General features: G+C 47.4%; 1 protein-coding gene across 7 annotated transcripts in view; it reads right to left on the reverse strand.

Moving 5' to 3' along the window:
* LOC125699302 (uncharacterized) overlaps positions 1 to 16,893 on the reverse strand; it is a 31,241-nt gene extending 14,348 nt beyond the window's left edge. For 3 of the 7 annotated variants that reach the window (XM_048958711.1, XM_048958710.1, XM_048958709.1), the window contains exon 1: positions 1,536 to 1,730. In XM_048958711.1, the coding sequence (XP_048814668.1) occupies positions 1,536 to 1,715 (180 nt within the window). In that variant the 5' untranslated portion in view covers positions 1,716 to 1,730. Of the gene's footprint in view, positions 1 to 695; positions 788 to 1,535; positions 1,731 to 12,269; positions 12,380 to 16,778 lie in introns of those variants that run through there. The other 4 variants (XM_048958712.1, XM_048958716.1, XM_048958713.1 and 1 more) reach the window with 4 other exon arrangements.
* Positions 16,894 to 17,100: the final 207 nt, after the last annotated feature.

A 17,100-nucleotide genomic window follows, 5' to 3' on the forward strand; every position in this document is an offset into this window, starting at 1 on the left:
CGTTAAAGTGTCATGCAAATCTATTTTATTATTGCAGAATATGATTGCAACATATAAAAATAATCTGGTATGCCTTAACTTGGGAGCTCACATAAACACAGCAACAGAACCAACCACACAGAATGGGTTTTGCAAGGTGAAATGGAGTCAGAACACTTGTTCAAGGGCTGAAACATGCCCATGTAGTTTCCTCACTATGTCTATCAAAGTTTGATAGATATAGCTGCATTTATGGCAGTCAGATTTGTGCCAGGTTTCCCGTGGCAATAATGTATATAATTATTATATAATGTATATAAATAATATATAATAATGTATATAATATATAATATTATGTATATTTTACATGTATAATGTAACATGTAATATTATATACATTATACATTATGTAATAATATATAATAAATGCAGACATGCATGGAAACAGAGAGATAGCAAGCTGTATTTGATTATAGCTTGTGACCAGAAAGACACTACTGTTCTTGTGACCTCAGGTTGCAACTGATGAGGTTTCTAGAGGGGACCAGCCAGAATAGCTCACAGTATGTATTTTCTACAATTCCTGAATGAACTTGAGGTGCCAAAGGGTACTCTCCAGCATGTCCACTAAAGCAATAAGTTCAAAAGCTCTTCTGTTTTGGACTGCAAAGATTGCAATCAAAAAATCAAGTAACAAAACTTAATTTTGCACACACCTTTGCATGCATCAGATTGTAGACTGCGGTGGAAATTTCCTTCTTACTTATACTCATCAAAACCCCATTTAGAAGGTCTGCACTTTCTGTAGGAGGGATAAAGCATTATAGATGTACCATGTTGCATGTATTTAGGCATTGTTGTATGTATTTAGGCATCGATGTTTGCAACAAACTTCATTAATTATGCAACTGAATATTAACTTCACTGTTTCGCTGAGCAGCCAAATGAACTAAATTAGATCAGTTTAAATACAGCTTCTACCTCATACAACCTTTGGTTTTCTTTATGAATGTGTTGTTGAAGATCATTCACTCAAAATCAGTGTTTCTTACAGATGTCGATACAGACATGCACTTGCAGAAGGATTACATACGACTTTTGGAAGAATCAATTTGTATACTAGGCTTCAAATATCACAATTTCTTGGCTGTTTTTTGTCTGGTTCATTGTTTGGTTTTGTGTGTGTGTTTTTTTAGGATAACCACACCATTGATGTTAGTGAAACTGTTAGCACACCTCGAATGGAACTGCTTATGCAATGGACATAAATGCTTAAGACAGGTCAATCTTTGTTAAAATAATACATGAGCTAATAATAATATACCCTCCTTTAGCTGGCTATTTTTATGTTTTTATTTACTACATTATACTAAACAGTCTTGGTTTCCTACTTTTGTAAAAAGCTGAAAAAAGTCTACAGCACTCTGACGATAATCTGAAGGCTGTTTGCCTTCCACTTCAGTTGGTATGCCATCGATTTAGAGTGCCAGAGAAATCTGCCCAGCAAGACTATCTCCATCACAAACCCTACAAAGAAAGTAAATCCTGAATGCTACCTGCAGCACGTGGCCTGTAATCTTGTTCTTGATGACAGCACACAGCAACAAAGTGGAGCAGTCTGTTCCTCCTGGGCAAATTGCTTGATATAAACTTCTCTGAATTGACAGGCTGTAAGCTGTTACAGATCCTGCCCCTTCCTGGTTCTGAAGCACTCTCCGTACTTTCTTCTTCTCCATCCCCAGAGCCTGGGGAGTGGGGCTAGGGTCAGGGGACGTGGTGTCTCCTTTTTCCCCCAGGAGAGCGGAGGGCCCGGTACCCCTCATTCTGCACGTTTGCCCTCCATCAGGTTGGAAGCCTACTTATATCTTCTTCAGCTTGCTGGGACCTAAGACGGGGCGGTGCATCTGCCCATGCCCCTGCACAGTACAAGGCATCGAGCTGCCTCTCCAGCTGCTGGGTATCTCTCGGCCTGGCAACTCCTTCCCACAGCCTGGTCAGAAGAGAGGAGAAGGCTCCGGGGAGACCTCACTGTGCCATTCCAGTACTTGAAGGGAGTGTATAAACAGGAGGGGGAAGGGCTGTTTACAGGGGTTGACAGTGATAGGACATCTCAACTAAAACAGGGGAGGTTTAGGTTGCATATGAGGAGGAAGTTTTTCACACAGAGGGTGGTGAGGCACTGGAACAGGTTGCCCAAGGAGGCTGTGGATGCCCCATCCCTGCAGGCATTCAAGGCCAGGCTGGATGTGGCTCTGGGCAGCCTGGTCCAGTGGCTGGCAGGCTGGTTGAAACTAGACAACCCTGAATGTCCTTTTCAACCCAGGCCATTCTACGCGTTTTGCCCTGAATTTGTCTGGACCACCTGCTTCCTCACTCCTGGTCCTTCGGTGGCCAAGCATTGTGAAATGATGCTTAGAAGCTGAACATGTGCCCTCTTCCTATGGAGCAGGCAAAAAGAGATACATTCAGTACTGGTCGCTGGGACAGAGTTGCCTTTTTCTTCACCATGCTTGGTATGTTGGTATGTTCTGGCTCTAGACACCCGTGCCCTCGTCCAGTGGAAATATTGGGATCCAGAATGACTTTGATTATGGAAAAGTCCTACGAGTGGAAATGTATTTCCTATTTACTGTCATTTCTCTTATTTATTGTTTTGTTTCTTGAATTATTAATTTTTTTGTGCTTACTCTGCCGTACCTCTGCCTGCAGTTATTAGTGCACAGGGATACAGAGGGTGTTTAACGCAGCCCACCTGCACTGCCCGTGCCTGCCCTGTGAATGGCTGTGGGACTGACCCCAAGCAGGGCAGAGATGGATGTGTGGGAATGGAATTTTATTTCTGCATTTGATATTAAAAAGAGCAATTGTTTTGAAGAAGTACAACATAATGCATTTGTATTCTGTAACTTATCCTTAGAAATAGTCTATCTAAGAAGTAAAATACTCTGTATGTTAGCAGCGTGTTTTAGAAACATTATTACTGAATTATGTAATTCATTCTTTCTTGCAAAACTGTAATAGCTGTTAAATGTTCCAAACAACACGAGTATAGTGTGTTAGGAATTAGAAAACATATCCTAACAGAACAACTCTACAATAAGAAACTCCCAGCAAAAGAAGAACAGATTTAGCAAACATCAAAGATGTTAGGGCCTCTACACAAGGCCCAACTGTCTCACTGCGTGAGAAGGTTGGGATGTGACAGGCAGGCACCAAGACACTCCCCCTGCTCTAAGCTTATCTTTGTGGAAAGAAGGACAAGCAGATATCCGCAAAATAACGATCCGGTGTGGAATAAGTTAATTAATTAACTACAGATTCACGCTTTTGCAGCAAAAATTTATGTTTGTCCTGCGTTCCCATGTTTAGTGAAGTGTAACAGCATCTGCATCAAACACAGAGGAAGGAGTGTCTCAGTAATGTACATCACACACCAGCCAGGCTGCTAAGGATAGGTAACTCTTCTGGAACAGCTACATCAAAACCTTACTGTATTAGCCTTGTGTCACGGATTTGACCAGATCAATCTATGTCCGTGACAGGGGCGACAGGCCTCTGCCCTCCCCCCCCCCCCCACCCCAGTCCCACAAAAATGGGAAGGAAGGAAGGGAGGAAAAGAACAGCGGCAACAATCTATGGAGGAAAACTTATTTTACTATAATATTGGAATACAAGGTAACACAATAGATACAATTTAATTGCAATTGAGATTAATAAATCAGACAAGATGAGAGAGAGAGAGTTCCCGGGACCGATTCAAACCTGAAAAGCTTAGAACGGCTAGGAAAGCACCCTCCAGCACCCACTGCAAAGCAGCAAGAGAGCGCCCCCCCCACCCGGAAGGGCCAGATCCCGTGACTTCTGTAATGTACAGGGATAGGTACTTGGAATTGGGGCAGTGACACTTTAATGCCCCGTACACTACATGATGTTTTGATGTGGAATACTGAAACCCAAAAAACAAAAACAAAAACAAAAACAAAAAACATAGAACCATGACATTCCACCCCTTATTCTACATCGTTACATCATGCTTAAAATATATATACATATATACAAACAAACAAAAAATGATTAAAATGCACACATGGCTATATACATATACATAGAATTAGTAACTGCACTCCCCCGGCATCAAGTTTCCTTGTGGTACACACTGGACATCCCCATTCTTCTGCATTACCCACCAAGTGGATCCTGGTCCCTGGGCAAAAACTGTACCACGGAGAGGTTTGCCCTTTCCAGAAGCTGGAAGAACCCAAACTGCCTTTCCTAACATGTTCTTTACATGTACAACAGGGACTTTATCTCCCTCTACGGTATGTAGGGAACTGGATTGATTAGGACCATCACGATTAATAGATCCTCTGGTATTGACTAACCAGGTGGCTTCTGCCAAATGCTTCTCCCAGTGCTTAAATGTTCCGCCACCCAGTGCTTTTAGCATCGTTTTTAACAATCCATTGTATCGTTCAATTTTACCAGAGGCTGGTGCATGATAGGGAATATGGTAAATCCACTCAATGCCATGATCTTTGGCCCAAGTATTTACAAGAGAATTTTTGAAATGAGTCCCATTATCTGACTCAATCCTTTTTGGGGTGCCATGTCGCCACAGGACTTGTTTCTCGAGACCCAGTATGGTGTTTCGGGCGGTAGCATGGGGTACTGCATATGTTTCAAGCCACCCAGTGGTTGCCTCCACCATAGTAAGCACATAATGCTTACCATTGCGAGATCGTGGCAAGGTGATATAATCAACCTGCCATGCCTCCCCATATTTGTACTTTTGCCATCGCCCTTCTTCCCACAGAGGTTTCATCCTCTTGGCTTGTTTGATGATGGCACATGTTTCACAGTTATGAATAACCTGTGCAATGGCATCCATAGTTAAGTCCACCCCTCGGTCTCTAGCCCATTTGTATGTTGCATCTCTCCCTTGATGACCTGAGGTCTCATGGGCCCACCGAGCCAGAAATAATTCACCCTTGTTCTGCCAGTCCAGGTCTATTTGAGCCACCTCAATTCTGGCAGCTCGGTCTACCTGATGGTTATTTTGCTGTTCTTCAGTAGCCCGACTCTTGGGCACATGAGCATCTACATGGCGCACCTTTACAACCATAGTCTTTGTTCGGGCAGCAATGTCTTTCCACAGTTCAGCAGCCCAAATAGGTTTACCCCTTCTTTGCCAGTTATTTTGCTCCCACTGCTGTAACCACCCCCATAAGGCATTCGCTACCATCCATGAGTCAGTGTAAAGATAGAGCATTGGCCACCTCTCCCGTTCAGCGACATCTAAGGCCAGTTGGACAGCCTTTACCTCTGCAAATTGGCTTGATTCGCCTTTCCCTTCAGTGGCCTCTGCAACTTGTCGTGTGGGGCTCCACACAGCAGATTTCCATCTGCGATGTTTTCCCACAATACGACACGATCCATCTGTGAACAGGGCATATTTCTTTTCATTCTCTGGTAGTTCATTGTATGGTGGGGCCTCTTTAGCACGTGATACTTCTTCTCCCGGTGGTGTTCCAAACTTTTTACCTTCAGGCCAGTCCATGATGACTTCTAGGATTCCTGGACGGCTGAGGTTCCCCATCCGTGCTCGTTGTGTAATCAGTGCAATCCACTTACTCCAAGTGGCATCAGTAGCATGATGGGTGGAGGGAACCTTTCCTTTAAACATCCAGTTCAGCACTGGCAGTCGAGGTGCCAGAAGGAGCTGTGTTTCAGTACCGACTACTTCGGAAGCAGCCCGAACCCCTTCATAAGCGGCTAAGATCTCCTTCTCAGTTGGAGTGTAGTGCTCTTCAGACCCTCTGTATGCCCGACTCCAGAATCCCAGGGGTCGGCCTCGTGTCTCTCCTGAGGCTCTCTGCCACAAACTCCAAGTGGGACCGTTCTCTCCAGCAGCAGTGTAGAGGATGTTCTTTATACCCTGCCCCGTTCGTACTGGTCCTAGGGCCACAGCACGGGCTATTTCCTGTTTAATCTGTTCAAAAGCCTGCTGCTGCTCAGGGCCCCATGTAAACTCATTTCTCATTCACGTCACATAATAAAGGGGGCTTACAATGAGGCTGTAGTTTGGAACATGCATTCTCCAAAAGCCCACTGCACCCAGAAAAGATTGTGTCTCTCTTTTGCTAGTGGGTGGAGACATAGCAGTGATTTTATCGATCACGTCTGTCGGAATGTGACGACGGCCATCTTGCCACTTTATACCTAGGAACTGAATCTCCTGGGCAGGTCCTTTCACTTTGCTTCGCTTAATAGCAAAACCAGCACTCAGAAGAATTTGGATCATTCTCTCTCCTTTTGTGAAGACTTCTTCTGCTGTATCGCCCCACACAGTGATGTCATCAATGTACTGCAGGTGCTCAGGAGCACTGCCCTGTTCCAATACAGTTTGGATCAACCCATGGCAAATGGTCGGGCTGTGTTTCCACCCCTGGGGCAAACGGTTCCAGGTATACTGAATGCCCCTCCATGTGAAAGCAAACTGTGGCTTACATTCTTTGGCCAAAGGGATGGAAAAGAAGGCATTAGCAATGTCAATGGTGGCATACCATTTGGCCGCTTTTGACTCCAGTTCATACTGGAGTTCTAACATGTCCGGCACAGCAGCACTCAGTGGGGGTGTGACTTCATTCAGGCCACGGTAGTCCACCGTCAGCCTCCATTCTCCACTGGCTTTACGCACTGGCCATATGGGGCTGTTAAAAGGCGAGTGAGTTTTGCTGATCACTCCCTGGCTCTCTAGTTGACGAATTAACTTATGAATGGGGAGCAAAGAATCCCTGTTGGTGCGGTACTGACGCCTGTGCACCACTTTTGTAGCAATTGGTACCTGTTGCTCTTTTACTCACAGCAGCCCCACAACAGATGGATCTTCTGACAGGCCAGGCAAAACAGACAGCTGCTTAATGTTGTCTGCATCCACAGCAGCTATTCCAAAGGCCCACCGATACCCCTTAGGATCCTTGAAATGCCCCCTTCTGAGATAATCAATACCTAGTATACATGGAGCCCCTGGGCCCGTCACAATAGGATGTTTTTGCCAGTCCTTACCAGTGAGGCTTATCTCGGCCTCCAACACAGTCAATTCTTGAGAGCCCCCGGTCACTCCAGAAATATGGATTGATTCTGTCCCTTCATGACTCGAGGGCATCAGAGTGCACTGTGCACCAGTGTCCACCAGGGCCTTATATTTCAGTGGTTCTGATGTACCAGGCCATCGAATCCACACAGTCCAATATACTCTATTATCCCTTTCCCCCCCCGACTGAGGGCAGGGCCCCTCTATTCATTACCTGTGGTAACTGGAGCAACTGCACTGGTGGTAGATCTGCCTTGTAATTCTTTCACCCGGGCTCGTAGTACAGGAGTAGGTTGACCGTGCCACTTCCCCATGTCTTCTCCATGGTCACGTAGGTAATACCATAAGGTAATTCGCGGTGTATTATTCCTTACTTGAGCCGGAGAGCGTCTGCCTCTAACAGCTGAGATTTTTGATCGTGCACGTAAGAAGGAAGGTTTATCGTCTTTAGTTAGGTGGGCTCGGATTATCTCCTTCATCTCCTTCACCTCCTTCGCTAGACTCATTTGATTATCCTGATCTTCATCCAGCGTCTCTGATACTGCTACAGGTTTGTCACGGTTAATCAGTTGAGACACTTGCTCCGTCATCATTCTTGATATAGCAGCAACGGCAGAATGAATTGGAGACAGCAATTGTTCGTAGTTTTGGAGCGTAACAATTAATTCATAAATTAAGGGCGTTCTCTGTTGTTCCTGGTATCTGTCACACGCTGACGTTAGTGTAGCGGCATATTTGTCCGGCGCTGTTGTCACGATTTTCTGCCATATCTCAGGCGTTGTCCTCACTCTTTCAGGGTCGCGGTTTTGTTGTGGGTGGTTAGGAACAAAGTCAGGGTCATACAACATTTCCACCACGCCTATTTCCCTCAAATACTGGATACCCTTTTCAACTGTATCCCATTTTTTCATTGCAATCTTCAAGCTATTTTTGAAGGGATACTTTTCCTTCACAGCTGTTAACACTCGTTCCCAGAGGGAGGCAGCCTCATCCGAACATCGACTAATTCCTCTATCAATAGCTGGATCTCTGGCAATGGCACCTAGTTGGCGAGCTTCATTACCATCCAGAGACAAGCTATGGGCCCCACTGTCCCAACAGCGAACCAACCAGGAAACAATGCTTTCATTCAGGCGCCGTGTGAACTCCTTTCTTGAACCTTGGATTTCAGTCATCTTTAGAGGCCGGCGAGTAGTAATAGAGACTTCCTCTTCATCACTCTCTTCTGCATGTCTCTTAGTTTTCGCTTTTGCCTTTCGCGATGGTGGTGGTTCTGAGGAGGGCCCCTCGCCTGGATCTTCCTCCTCCTCCTCCTCTTCTTCTCTTTTTCGTTCAAGACGCGAAGACACTCGTTTCCATTTCTTGCCCTCCACAGGAGCAACCGGTATTGTTACTGGTGTCTCCTGTGATTGATTAGATTTGACTTGGGGATTTTCCCCTTTGGCTTGAACCTCAGCTCGGAAACTCTCTCTCTCCCGAATGGTATTATATAGGGCACGGTAAGCACAAGCCAAACCCCAAATAAGTTGTACCTCCTTAGATTTATGTAAGCCGCATAGTCCCTGACTCAAATACTGGCTTAGTTTCTCAGGATCCCACAGGTGTTCAAGAGTAAAATCCCATGACACTGCGGGTCCCCATGCTTCTAAGACCTTTCCTAAACCTCTCCATATTCCCTGCCAGTCATCATTCTCTAGTTTTGGAAGAGACTCCTTTCCCTTATTACGAATGAATTGGAATACATTCAGGAGAATTGATGACGCGAACAACAACATGGGTATTAATTCAGGATTCAAAAAACGTTTGACAAACCGAGAAGAAAACCCGGAGACTGGTCTGAACATCGTGTTGTTTGTAAAATTAGCTATTCCATTTGGGATGTAGTTGTTTGTGAAATTAGCCATTCCTTCTGGGATGTAGTTGTTTGAGAAATTAGCCATTCCTTCTGGGATGTAGATGTCAAAGTTCAAATCATACCACATTGCAAATAGGTAAAACATAGGTGTCTCCATCAGTGCCCTTAGATAGTTATATACGGATGCAATTCCAAAACACACAAGTGTGAGATGGATTATTGGCCAGTAGGTTGTGACTAACACCATTGCTTTAAATCCTTTACCCAGCACCCCCACGATAACGAGTGGGTTCATCGCTGGTGCTTGCTAAAAAAGGGTTAATGAATTGAAGCTAACAAGAGGAGGGAAAAAAAAAGGAAAAAAAGGCACTACTCAGACTAAGTAGTGCTCAAAGTTTACAAATATCCCAGAACACTGGCAGTACGCCTAATCTTTCAAGGTCAGGTTTTCCAGCACAGAAACCTGAACTACTGATAATGCTCCCTAACGAAGCTCTCTAAGAGAAGAGAGAAAAAGAGATTCGTTCAAAAAGTTAAAAAGCAGTCGAGCCCCACGTTGGGCGCCAAAAATCTGTCACGGATTTGACCAGATCAATCTATGTCCGTGACAGGGGTGACAGGCCTCTGCCCTCCCCCCCCCCCCCCACCCCAGTCCCACAAAAATGGGAAGGAAGGAAGGGAGGAAAAGAACAGCGGCAACAATCTATGGAGGAAAACTTATTTTACTATAATATTGGAATACAAGGTAACACAATAGATACAATTTAATTGCAATTGAGATTAATAAATCAGACAAGATGAGAGAGAGAGAGTTCCCGGGACCGATTCAAACCTGAAAAGCTTGGAACGGCTAGGAAAGCACCCTCCAGCACCCACTGCAAGGCAGCAAGAGAGCGCCCCCCCCACCCGGAAGGGCCAGATCCCGTGACTTCTGTAATGTACAGGGATAGGTACTTGGAATTGGGGCAGTGACACTTTAATGCCCCGTACACTACATGATGTTTTGATGTGGAATACTGAAACCCAAAAAACAAAAACAAAAACAAAAAACATAGAACCATGACACCTTGGTATCACCCAGAACTTGTTCCATTACTGCTTTGAGGGGTCAGAGCCTGAACTCTAATAAAAGGCCACATGTCATCATGAAATCAGGCACACCTGATACAACCACACTACTAAGGCTCCTCTGCTAAACTTCACTGGTTCCCAATGCTCGCTTAAAAAATAAAGTCCACTGAGAGCATCAAACGCCAACACGTTTCTCAGTATCTGAACATCCCTGCCTTGTCCATCTCTGGCCAGCAGGACTAAATTCAAAGCAGTGCAAACCACCATTCCACACAAGTAGCTGTGTTTAATCCTGCAGATCAGAGCTCAATAAACACTGGCTCAGCACAAGTCACTCACAGAGAACAGGGGCTCTGCTACCACCAGCACCTGGTATACATCAGGAAGGAAAATGAACCGAGGAAAATGAACACAGCAGCATACAACTAAGAGCTCCTCGTGATTGTCAGCACTGAAAGGAAAGTAAGCTGAAGAAAAACCTCAGGTAAATTCATACAGGACAGCAAAGCAGAGAGGACAAAGGACTTGGACTGATCCTGAACTGAATGCATTAGAGAACAAGAGCCTTGAGAGGAGTAACTGGCTATACAGGTGAACGATACACAAGTCTGAAATAGTGATTTCTTCAGAAGACTCCAGGGTGTTCCTCATCAAGACAAAGGACAGTACATAAAAATATCAGGATGGATATAAGTTGAAAATTCTTTTCAGCTGGCCTGGCATCCTGGGGCAAGCTGAAGACTAGACAGGACACCAACACAGGAAGAGAGAACTAACAGCACAGGGGGTGCCACAGAGAAACTGGAAAGTGACCAAATCTCTGCTCAGACAGAAACTGCTGTGTGAGGTAGAAAGCTGAGGGTGATACCTGCTGCCAATGAGAAGCACAGTGGAAGGACAGGACAGATGCCACCTGCAGCACAGACATTCACACCAGGGGCACAGTGCAGAACTACGATTCCAAAGCGATTATAAGGTTTTATTTAACAGTGCTGTGTGGGACGATTCAACTGCTTCAAGCTCAAACAAGCTGCAAGTGATTGATTAATCCGTACATCTCAGTGACCTCAAAACCTGATGTCTTGGAAAAAATAAACAGAACAGACCATCTCAAATAGCAGATAATCAATCTACAGAACTTAATCCAGCAGGCAGTCCTGTGGCCAAATTCTGTGCTGGCAGCAGAGTCTTTTTATGACCATTAGGAACATTCCCAGTTACAGAGCTACCACAACTTGGGCACAAAATACACAGACCCACCTGGGAGAACAGAAAATAAAGAAGCAACTTACCCTCCCCTCATCCAACTCCACTCTCACTTTAGAAGTGAAACTACAAGTTTAAATGCCAGGAAAAAACGAGGGAAAAAAATCACCTGGTATTTTCCAGGCAAACCATCAAGATCATAGAATCACATAATGTCCCAAGTTGTAAGGCATCCACAAGGACCATCAACCAACCAACCTGATGCTCCAGGAAGGACAACCCAAATGCAGATGGTCTTTAAGCTGCAGCAGCTCATGACCAGGCCCACAGCCCTGGGGAGCCTGGCCACAACCACTGGTATCAGATGCAGCAAGCACAGGGAGCAGGCAGGTAGGTACAGCAAGCAGCAAGCAAAGACCAATCTCTGAGAGGGGGCCTGCTTACAGAAATAAACCTGGGGCCTGCCTACAGAAAGCCCACACCTTTCACTCCAGTAAAGCTCCACCATTTTGACAGCCAAAACACAAACTGCCATTTCACTTCTCATGGCTTTTCCCTGAACTCCCAAACAGTTACTTCACGTCCCCTATCGCACTGCAACTGCTCATAATCAATAATCAAGATTATATCTTTCACGACATAAGCAGCTCACTTCTGCTTGGTGGCAATTACTTCCATTCCCATTGCGTCCCTTCATGTGAGAAAAATCACAGCCGGCTTTCTGACAGCCTCCTGCATGATTCCCCCAAAAGCACCCTGTATGTATTCTGAAGAGTGAAAGAAAGGAAGGTTCATGGAAACAGGCACACAAGGCTTGCAAGAGCTGCAGTGCTCCAGATCAGAGACAGGACCATCACAGTGCCAAAATACAGTTTATCACTAAAGGAAACATTTCAGAGCATATTCACAACTTCTGCATAAGCTGTTATGATTTAGCATATCCAGCTTTCTTATTGTTCAGTTGGAGAAGGCAGATGCTCTCACACATCAATCAGCAAGCACCTGCATGAGCCAGCCCTCTGCTTTTCACGACAGACATCGCTACTGCTGGCTCTGACACCTTACCAGGAGATGCTTCAGTTCATTAACGTGGACTTCATTCCTTCCATCAGCAGCTACTCCTGAACTGACCTTCATTCATACAGTGACACCACCAACTTCCAGCATGAGCTAGCCTGCAAAACACAGAAAAGAGAGCAGGATGACAACCAACACAGAGATAACACGTTTTAATATTCACGAACAAAAAAAGTAACGGCAATACAGAAGGGCAGCTGCAGCAACACAGCAGTACATAAAGAAATGAAAACCTGGCCCAGCCCCAAGGCCCCACCTCCAGATGCCTCATTCAGCAGAGATCCATTATCTCAGCAACCACCCACTACCCAACCCGCCAGCGTTCCTGTGACCTGCCATCAGCTGATGAGACAGAAGTAAGATCACCATGATTTTCCAAGCCACGAGATGGGCCAGGACCCCACAAGAGGATTCACAATACTTTAGATGGTTCCTCATGAAGGCAGAGTGGAGAAGGACCATCGCCTCCCTTGCCCTGCTGCCCACCGCTCTTTTGTTGCAGTCCAGAATACTGTTGGCTTTCTGGGCTACCAGCACACACTGCTGACACAGGTAAAGCTTTTTGTCTCCCAGGGAAGCCCAAGAGCTTCTTGGCAGGGCTGCTGTCCAGGAGTTCTCCCACCATTTGGTAGTTGTGCTCTGGAATCCTGCCTTCAGGCATAAAAGCCAGGGAAGCGTTGCTGGTGAAGACAGTGGCACAGAAACCATGAGGTACATCAGCCCTCTCTGCTCCTGTGCTTATTAACACAACAGTAGGTCCGCACCGTCCCTGTCTACTCTTTCACTTGTAAGGAAACTCTATCAGCTGGAGCCTTCACACTCCTCTGCAAGTATCAGGTCCATGTCAGGTGAAAGCAGCCAAAGCTGACCCTGACTATCACAGCCCTGACCAGCTCCCTGTCGGCCAGTGTGAGACCCAGCTGAGCATCACCTGTGTTTCCCCCAGCAGCTGTGTGAAGAAGTTGGCTGAAATCAGTGGCCTGTTGTTCTGCTCAGCCAGAGAATGCCAGGGCAATTGCAGCTCCCATGGGCAGCTGCTCATTGATCTGCAGACAGCACAGATTGCTGACAAAAGGCTTCTGCCTGCTCTCCTTGATCAAGCAGTTGGTAAGCAGCCTGATCAAGACCACGCAACAGTTAATGATGTTATCCTATAATAGCTCAAGTGACCAAAATGAGAGAATCTTTTTCATGGTGTACTGCACGTGAGTCATAGGCTCATTCACTTCTGGACACTTAAGGACACAGTTTGCAAAGGAATCCCTCGTTTTATCTCCATCTATCACTAGCTGTATCCAATGAAGTCCTGCAAGAAGACACAAAAGCTGGGACAGGCTTGCTGATAACAGCTGAGGACACACTGGAATGCCCATGACACAACAGCCACTGCAGTCAAGGAAGATCTAGAAAACACAGGTGTTGAAGCAGAAGGGAAAGAAATAAGCTTAGTCATGCTCCTGTGGCACACGACTCCATTTGTTTGGCTAAATTCCTTTATAGGCTGCCCTCATTATGCACAGCAGGGACAGCTTCAGCTGTCCCAGATGTGGGTATCTATTGTCAGTGCAGGTGTTGTTGGACAAAGGAATGTCTGTTGTCAGCAACTGCGAGACCCCCCCACGGGATGTGACGCGATAGGCCCTCTCCCTGCTCTATGATTGATGTGTAGCACGTGCCCTTAGGGGTGTAGACGAAGCACATAGGTTATATAACCTAGAGTTCACGTGTAATAAATGCCATTTGCTGTTCATCATATTGGTGTCTGCGTGCAGTCATTCGGTCCTGGCCTGGTTTTAGGTCAGTACCGTAGGAGGCAATGCAACAAATGTCCTTCCAGGCTCTGGGAGTAACAACCTACATTTCACCAGATATTTGCATCTGAACAGCTCCTTCCTATCCTTAATCTCCACATGTGAGCATTAGTGAGGTACCTCACAGGGAGATGTGTATGTTGTGGACATCTGACCTGAGGCAAGAGGAACTGAGGGGAGTATTGGGAGGGGGGGAGAGGATCAGAATGGGGGAATAAGGAGGGGAGGGATGAGGTGAGGGTGGGGAAGGGACCCTGGGGGTAAAAATGGAGAACCGGGGGGGGGGGGGGGTGTGCCGAAAAGGAATGGGGGGAAACTGGAGTTGGGGAGGCTCGGGGCAGAGTGTGACCCTGGGGGTCAGAAAGAGGGACTGGGGGAGTTTATGGCCGAACCGTGGAGGGGAACGAGGCAGCGATGTATCCTGGATTGGGGGAGAACACACAGCGCACCTCCCCATACCGAGCAGAGGCCCTGAACACCACAGAAGCCCCACGGGGCCAACGCAGAGCGGCCCCCGCCCCGGTGCCCCCCCCCAAACACCCACTTGTAGAAGCTGAAGCTGAGGTGGCGCTCGGAGCCCGGAGCTGCCATGCAGCGTTGGAGCAGCGCGCTGCCCCGCACCACTTCCGCACGGCTGCCTCCTTCTTCGCGGCGCAGGGTGATCACAGAATCACAGAATCACAGAATCACCCGGGTTGGAAGGGACCCCAAGGATCATGTAGTTCCAACCCCCCTGCCTAGCAGGGCCACCAAACATACACATTCAGATCAGGTTGCCCAGGACCCTGTCCAACCTGGCCTTAAACACGTCCAAGGACGGGGCATCCACAACCTCCCTGGGCAGCCCGTTCCAGGGCCTAACCACTCTCCTAGTAAAGAACTTCCCCCTAACATTCAACCTAAATCTTCCCTCCTTCAACTTAAAACCATTTCCCCTAGTCCTGCTGTTGTCAGCCCTTTTGAAGAGTTTACTCCCCTCCTGGGTGTAGGTTCCCTTCAGGTATTGATAGGCTGCAATGAGGTCACCCCACAGCCTTCTCCAGGCTGAACAAGCCCAACTCCCTCAGCCTGTCCTCATAGGGGAGGTGCTCCAGCCCCCTGATCATCTTAGTTGCCCTCCTCTGGACCCTTTCCAAAATCTCAATGTCTTTTTTGTACTGAGGGCTCCACACCTGGACACAGTACTCCAGATGGGGCCTCACAAGAGCCGAGTAGAGAGGGACAATCACCTCCCTGTCCCTGCTGACCACCCCTCTCCTGATGGAGCCCAGGATCCCATTTGCCTTTCGAGCTGCCAGAGCGCACTGCTGGCTCATGTTCAGTCTCTCGTCCATCAGGACCCCCAGGTTCTTCTCTGCCGAGCTGCTCTGAAGGACCACTCCTCCCAGCCTGTACGGGTGCCTGGGGTTCCTCCGGCCCAAATGCAAAACCTTGCACTTTGCCGTGTTGAACCTCATTAGGTTCACCCGAGCCCAGCCCTCCAGCCTGTCGAGGTCCCTCTGAATGGCATCCCTTCCTTCCACCGTATCAACCGCACCACTCAGCTTGGTGTCGTCAGCAAACTTGCTGAGGGTGCACTCAATTCCCTCATCGATGTCATTAATAAAGATGTTAAAGAGCACCAGTCCCAAGACAGACCCTTGGGGGACACCACTTGTTACCGGCCTCCACCTGGACATAGAGCCATTGACCACCACCCTCTGTCTGCGGCCTTTCAACCAATTGCTTATCCATCGGGTCGTCCACCCATCAAATCCACTTCCCTCCAATTTGGAGATGAGGATGTGGTGGGGGACCATGTCAAAGGCCTTGCTCAGGTCCAGGTAAATGACATCGGTCGCCTTCCCTTCGTCCACCAATGCCGTCACTCCATCATAGAAGGCCACAAGATTAGTTAGGCATGACCTTCCTTTGGTGAAGCCGTGCTGGCTGTCTCGGATCACATGCTCATTCTTTATGTGACCAAGCATGTTGTCCAGGAGGATCTGTTCCATAATCTTCCCAGGCACGGAGGTGAGACTCACCAGCCTGTAGTTCCCCGGGTCCTCCCTGCTCCCCTTCTTGTATATGGGAGTGACGTGACCCTTCCTCCAGTCGTCCGGGACCTCACCTGACAGCCACGACTTCTCAAATATGATGGAGAGCGGCTCGGCAACCACCTCAGCCAGCTCCTTCAGGACCCTGGGATGCACGCCATCCGGCCCCATAGACTTGTATTCATTCAGTCTAAGGAGGCACTCTCGGACTTGCTCTGCCCTTACAGTGGGGAGGGATTTACCTCCTTGGTCCCCACATAGAGGTTTGGGGATGCAGGGTTCAGGGACGTGAAAAAGACTAGAATCCTGGCCACTAGTGAAGACTGAGGTGAAGAACTCATTCAGCACCTCAGCTTTCTCTTCATCTGTTGAAGCCAGTTCTCCTTTTAAATTTACCAAAGTAGGTACGCCCGTTTTGGCCTGTCTCTTCTGGGCAATGTACCTGTAGAAGGTTTTCTTATTGTTTTTCACGTCCCTTGCCAAGTTCAGTTCTGCCTGCGCCTTGGCTTCCCTGATCCCGCGTCTGCAAGTCCGGACGGCATTCCTGTACTCTTCCCAGGTGACACAGCCTTGTTTCCAGAGCTTGTACACCCCTTTCTTCGCCCTCAGTTCTCTCAGCAGGTCCTTGCTGAGCCATGCCGGTTTCCTACCTCGTCTGCCCACTTTCTTATTCAGAGGAATGGAGACCTCTTGTGCTTCCAGGAGGGCATCTTTGAAGAGCTGCCAGCTCTCCTCAACATCCTTGTCTTTGAGGGCAGCGCGCCAGGGGATCTTGGCCAGCAATCCATTGAGTAGCTTGAAGTCTGCTCTTCTGAAGTTCAGTGTCCTGGTCCTGCTCTTTGCCAGGCCCACATTGCTTGAGATCACAAACTCAACCAGGGCGTGGTCGCTGGAGCCCAGGCAGCCTCCAACCTTGACGCCTTTGATGATCTCCTCGGCGTTGGTGAGCAGCAGGTCCAGCAACGCTTCACC

This window comes from Lagopus muta, chromosome 12 (assembly GCF_023343835.1).
Source record: "Lagopus muta isolate bLagMut1 chromosome 12, bLagMut1 primary, whole genome shotgun sequence".
NCBI lineage: Eukaryota > Metazoa > Chordata > Aves > Galliformes > Phasianidae > Lagopus > Lagopus muta.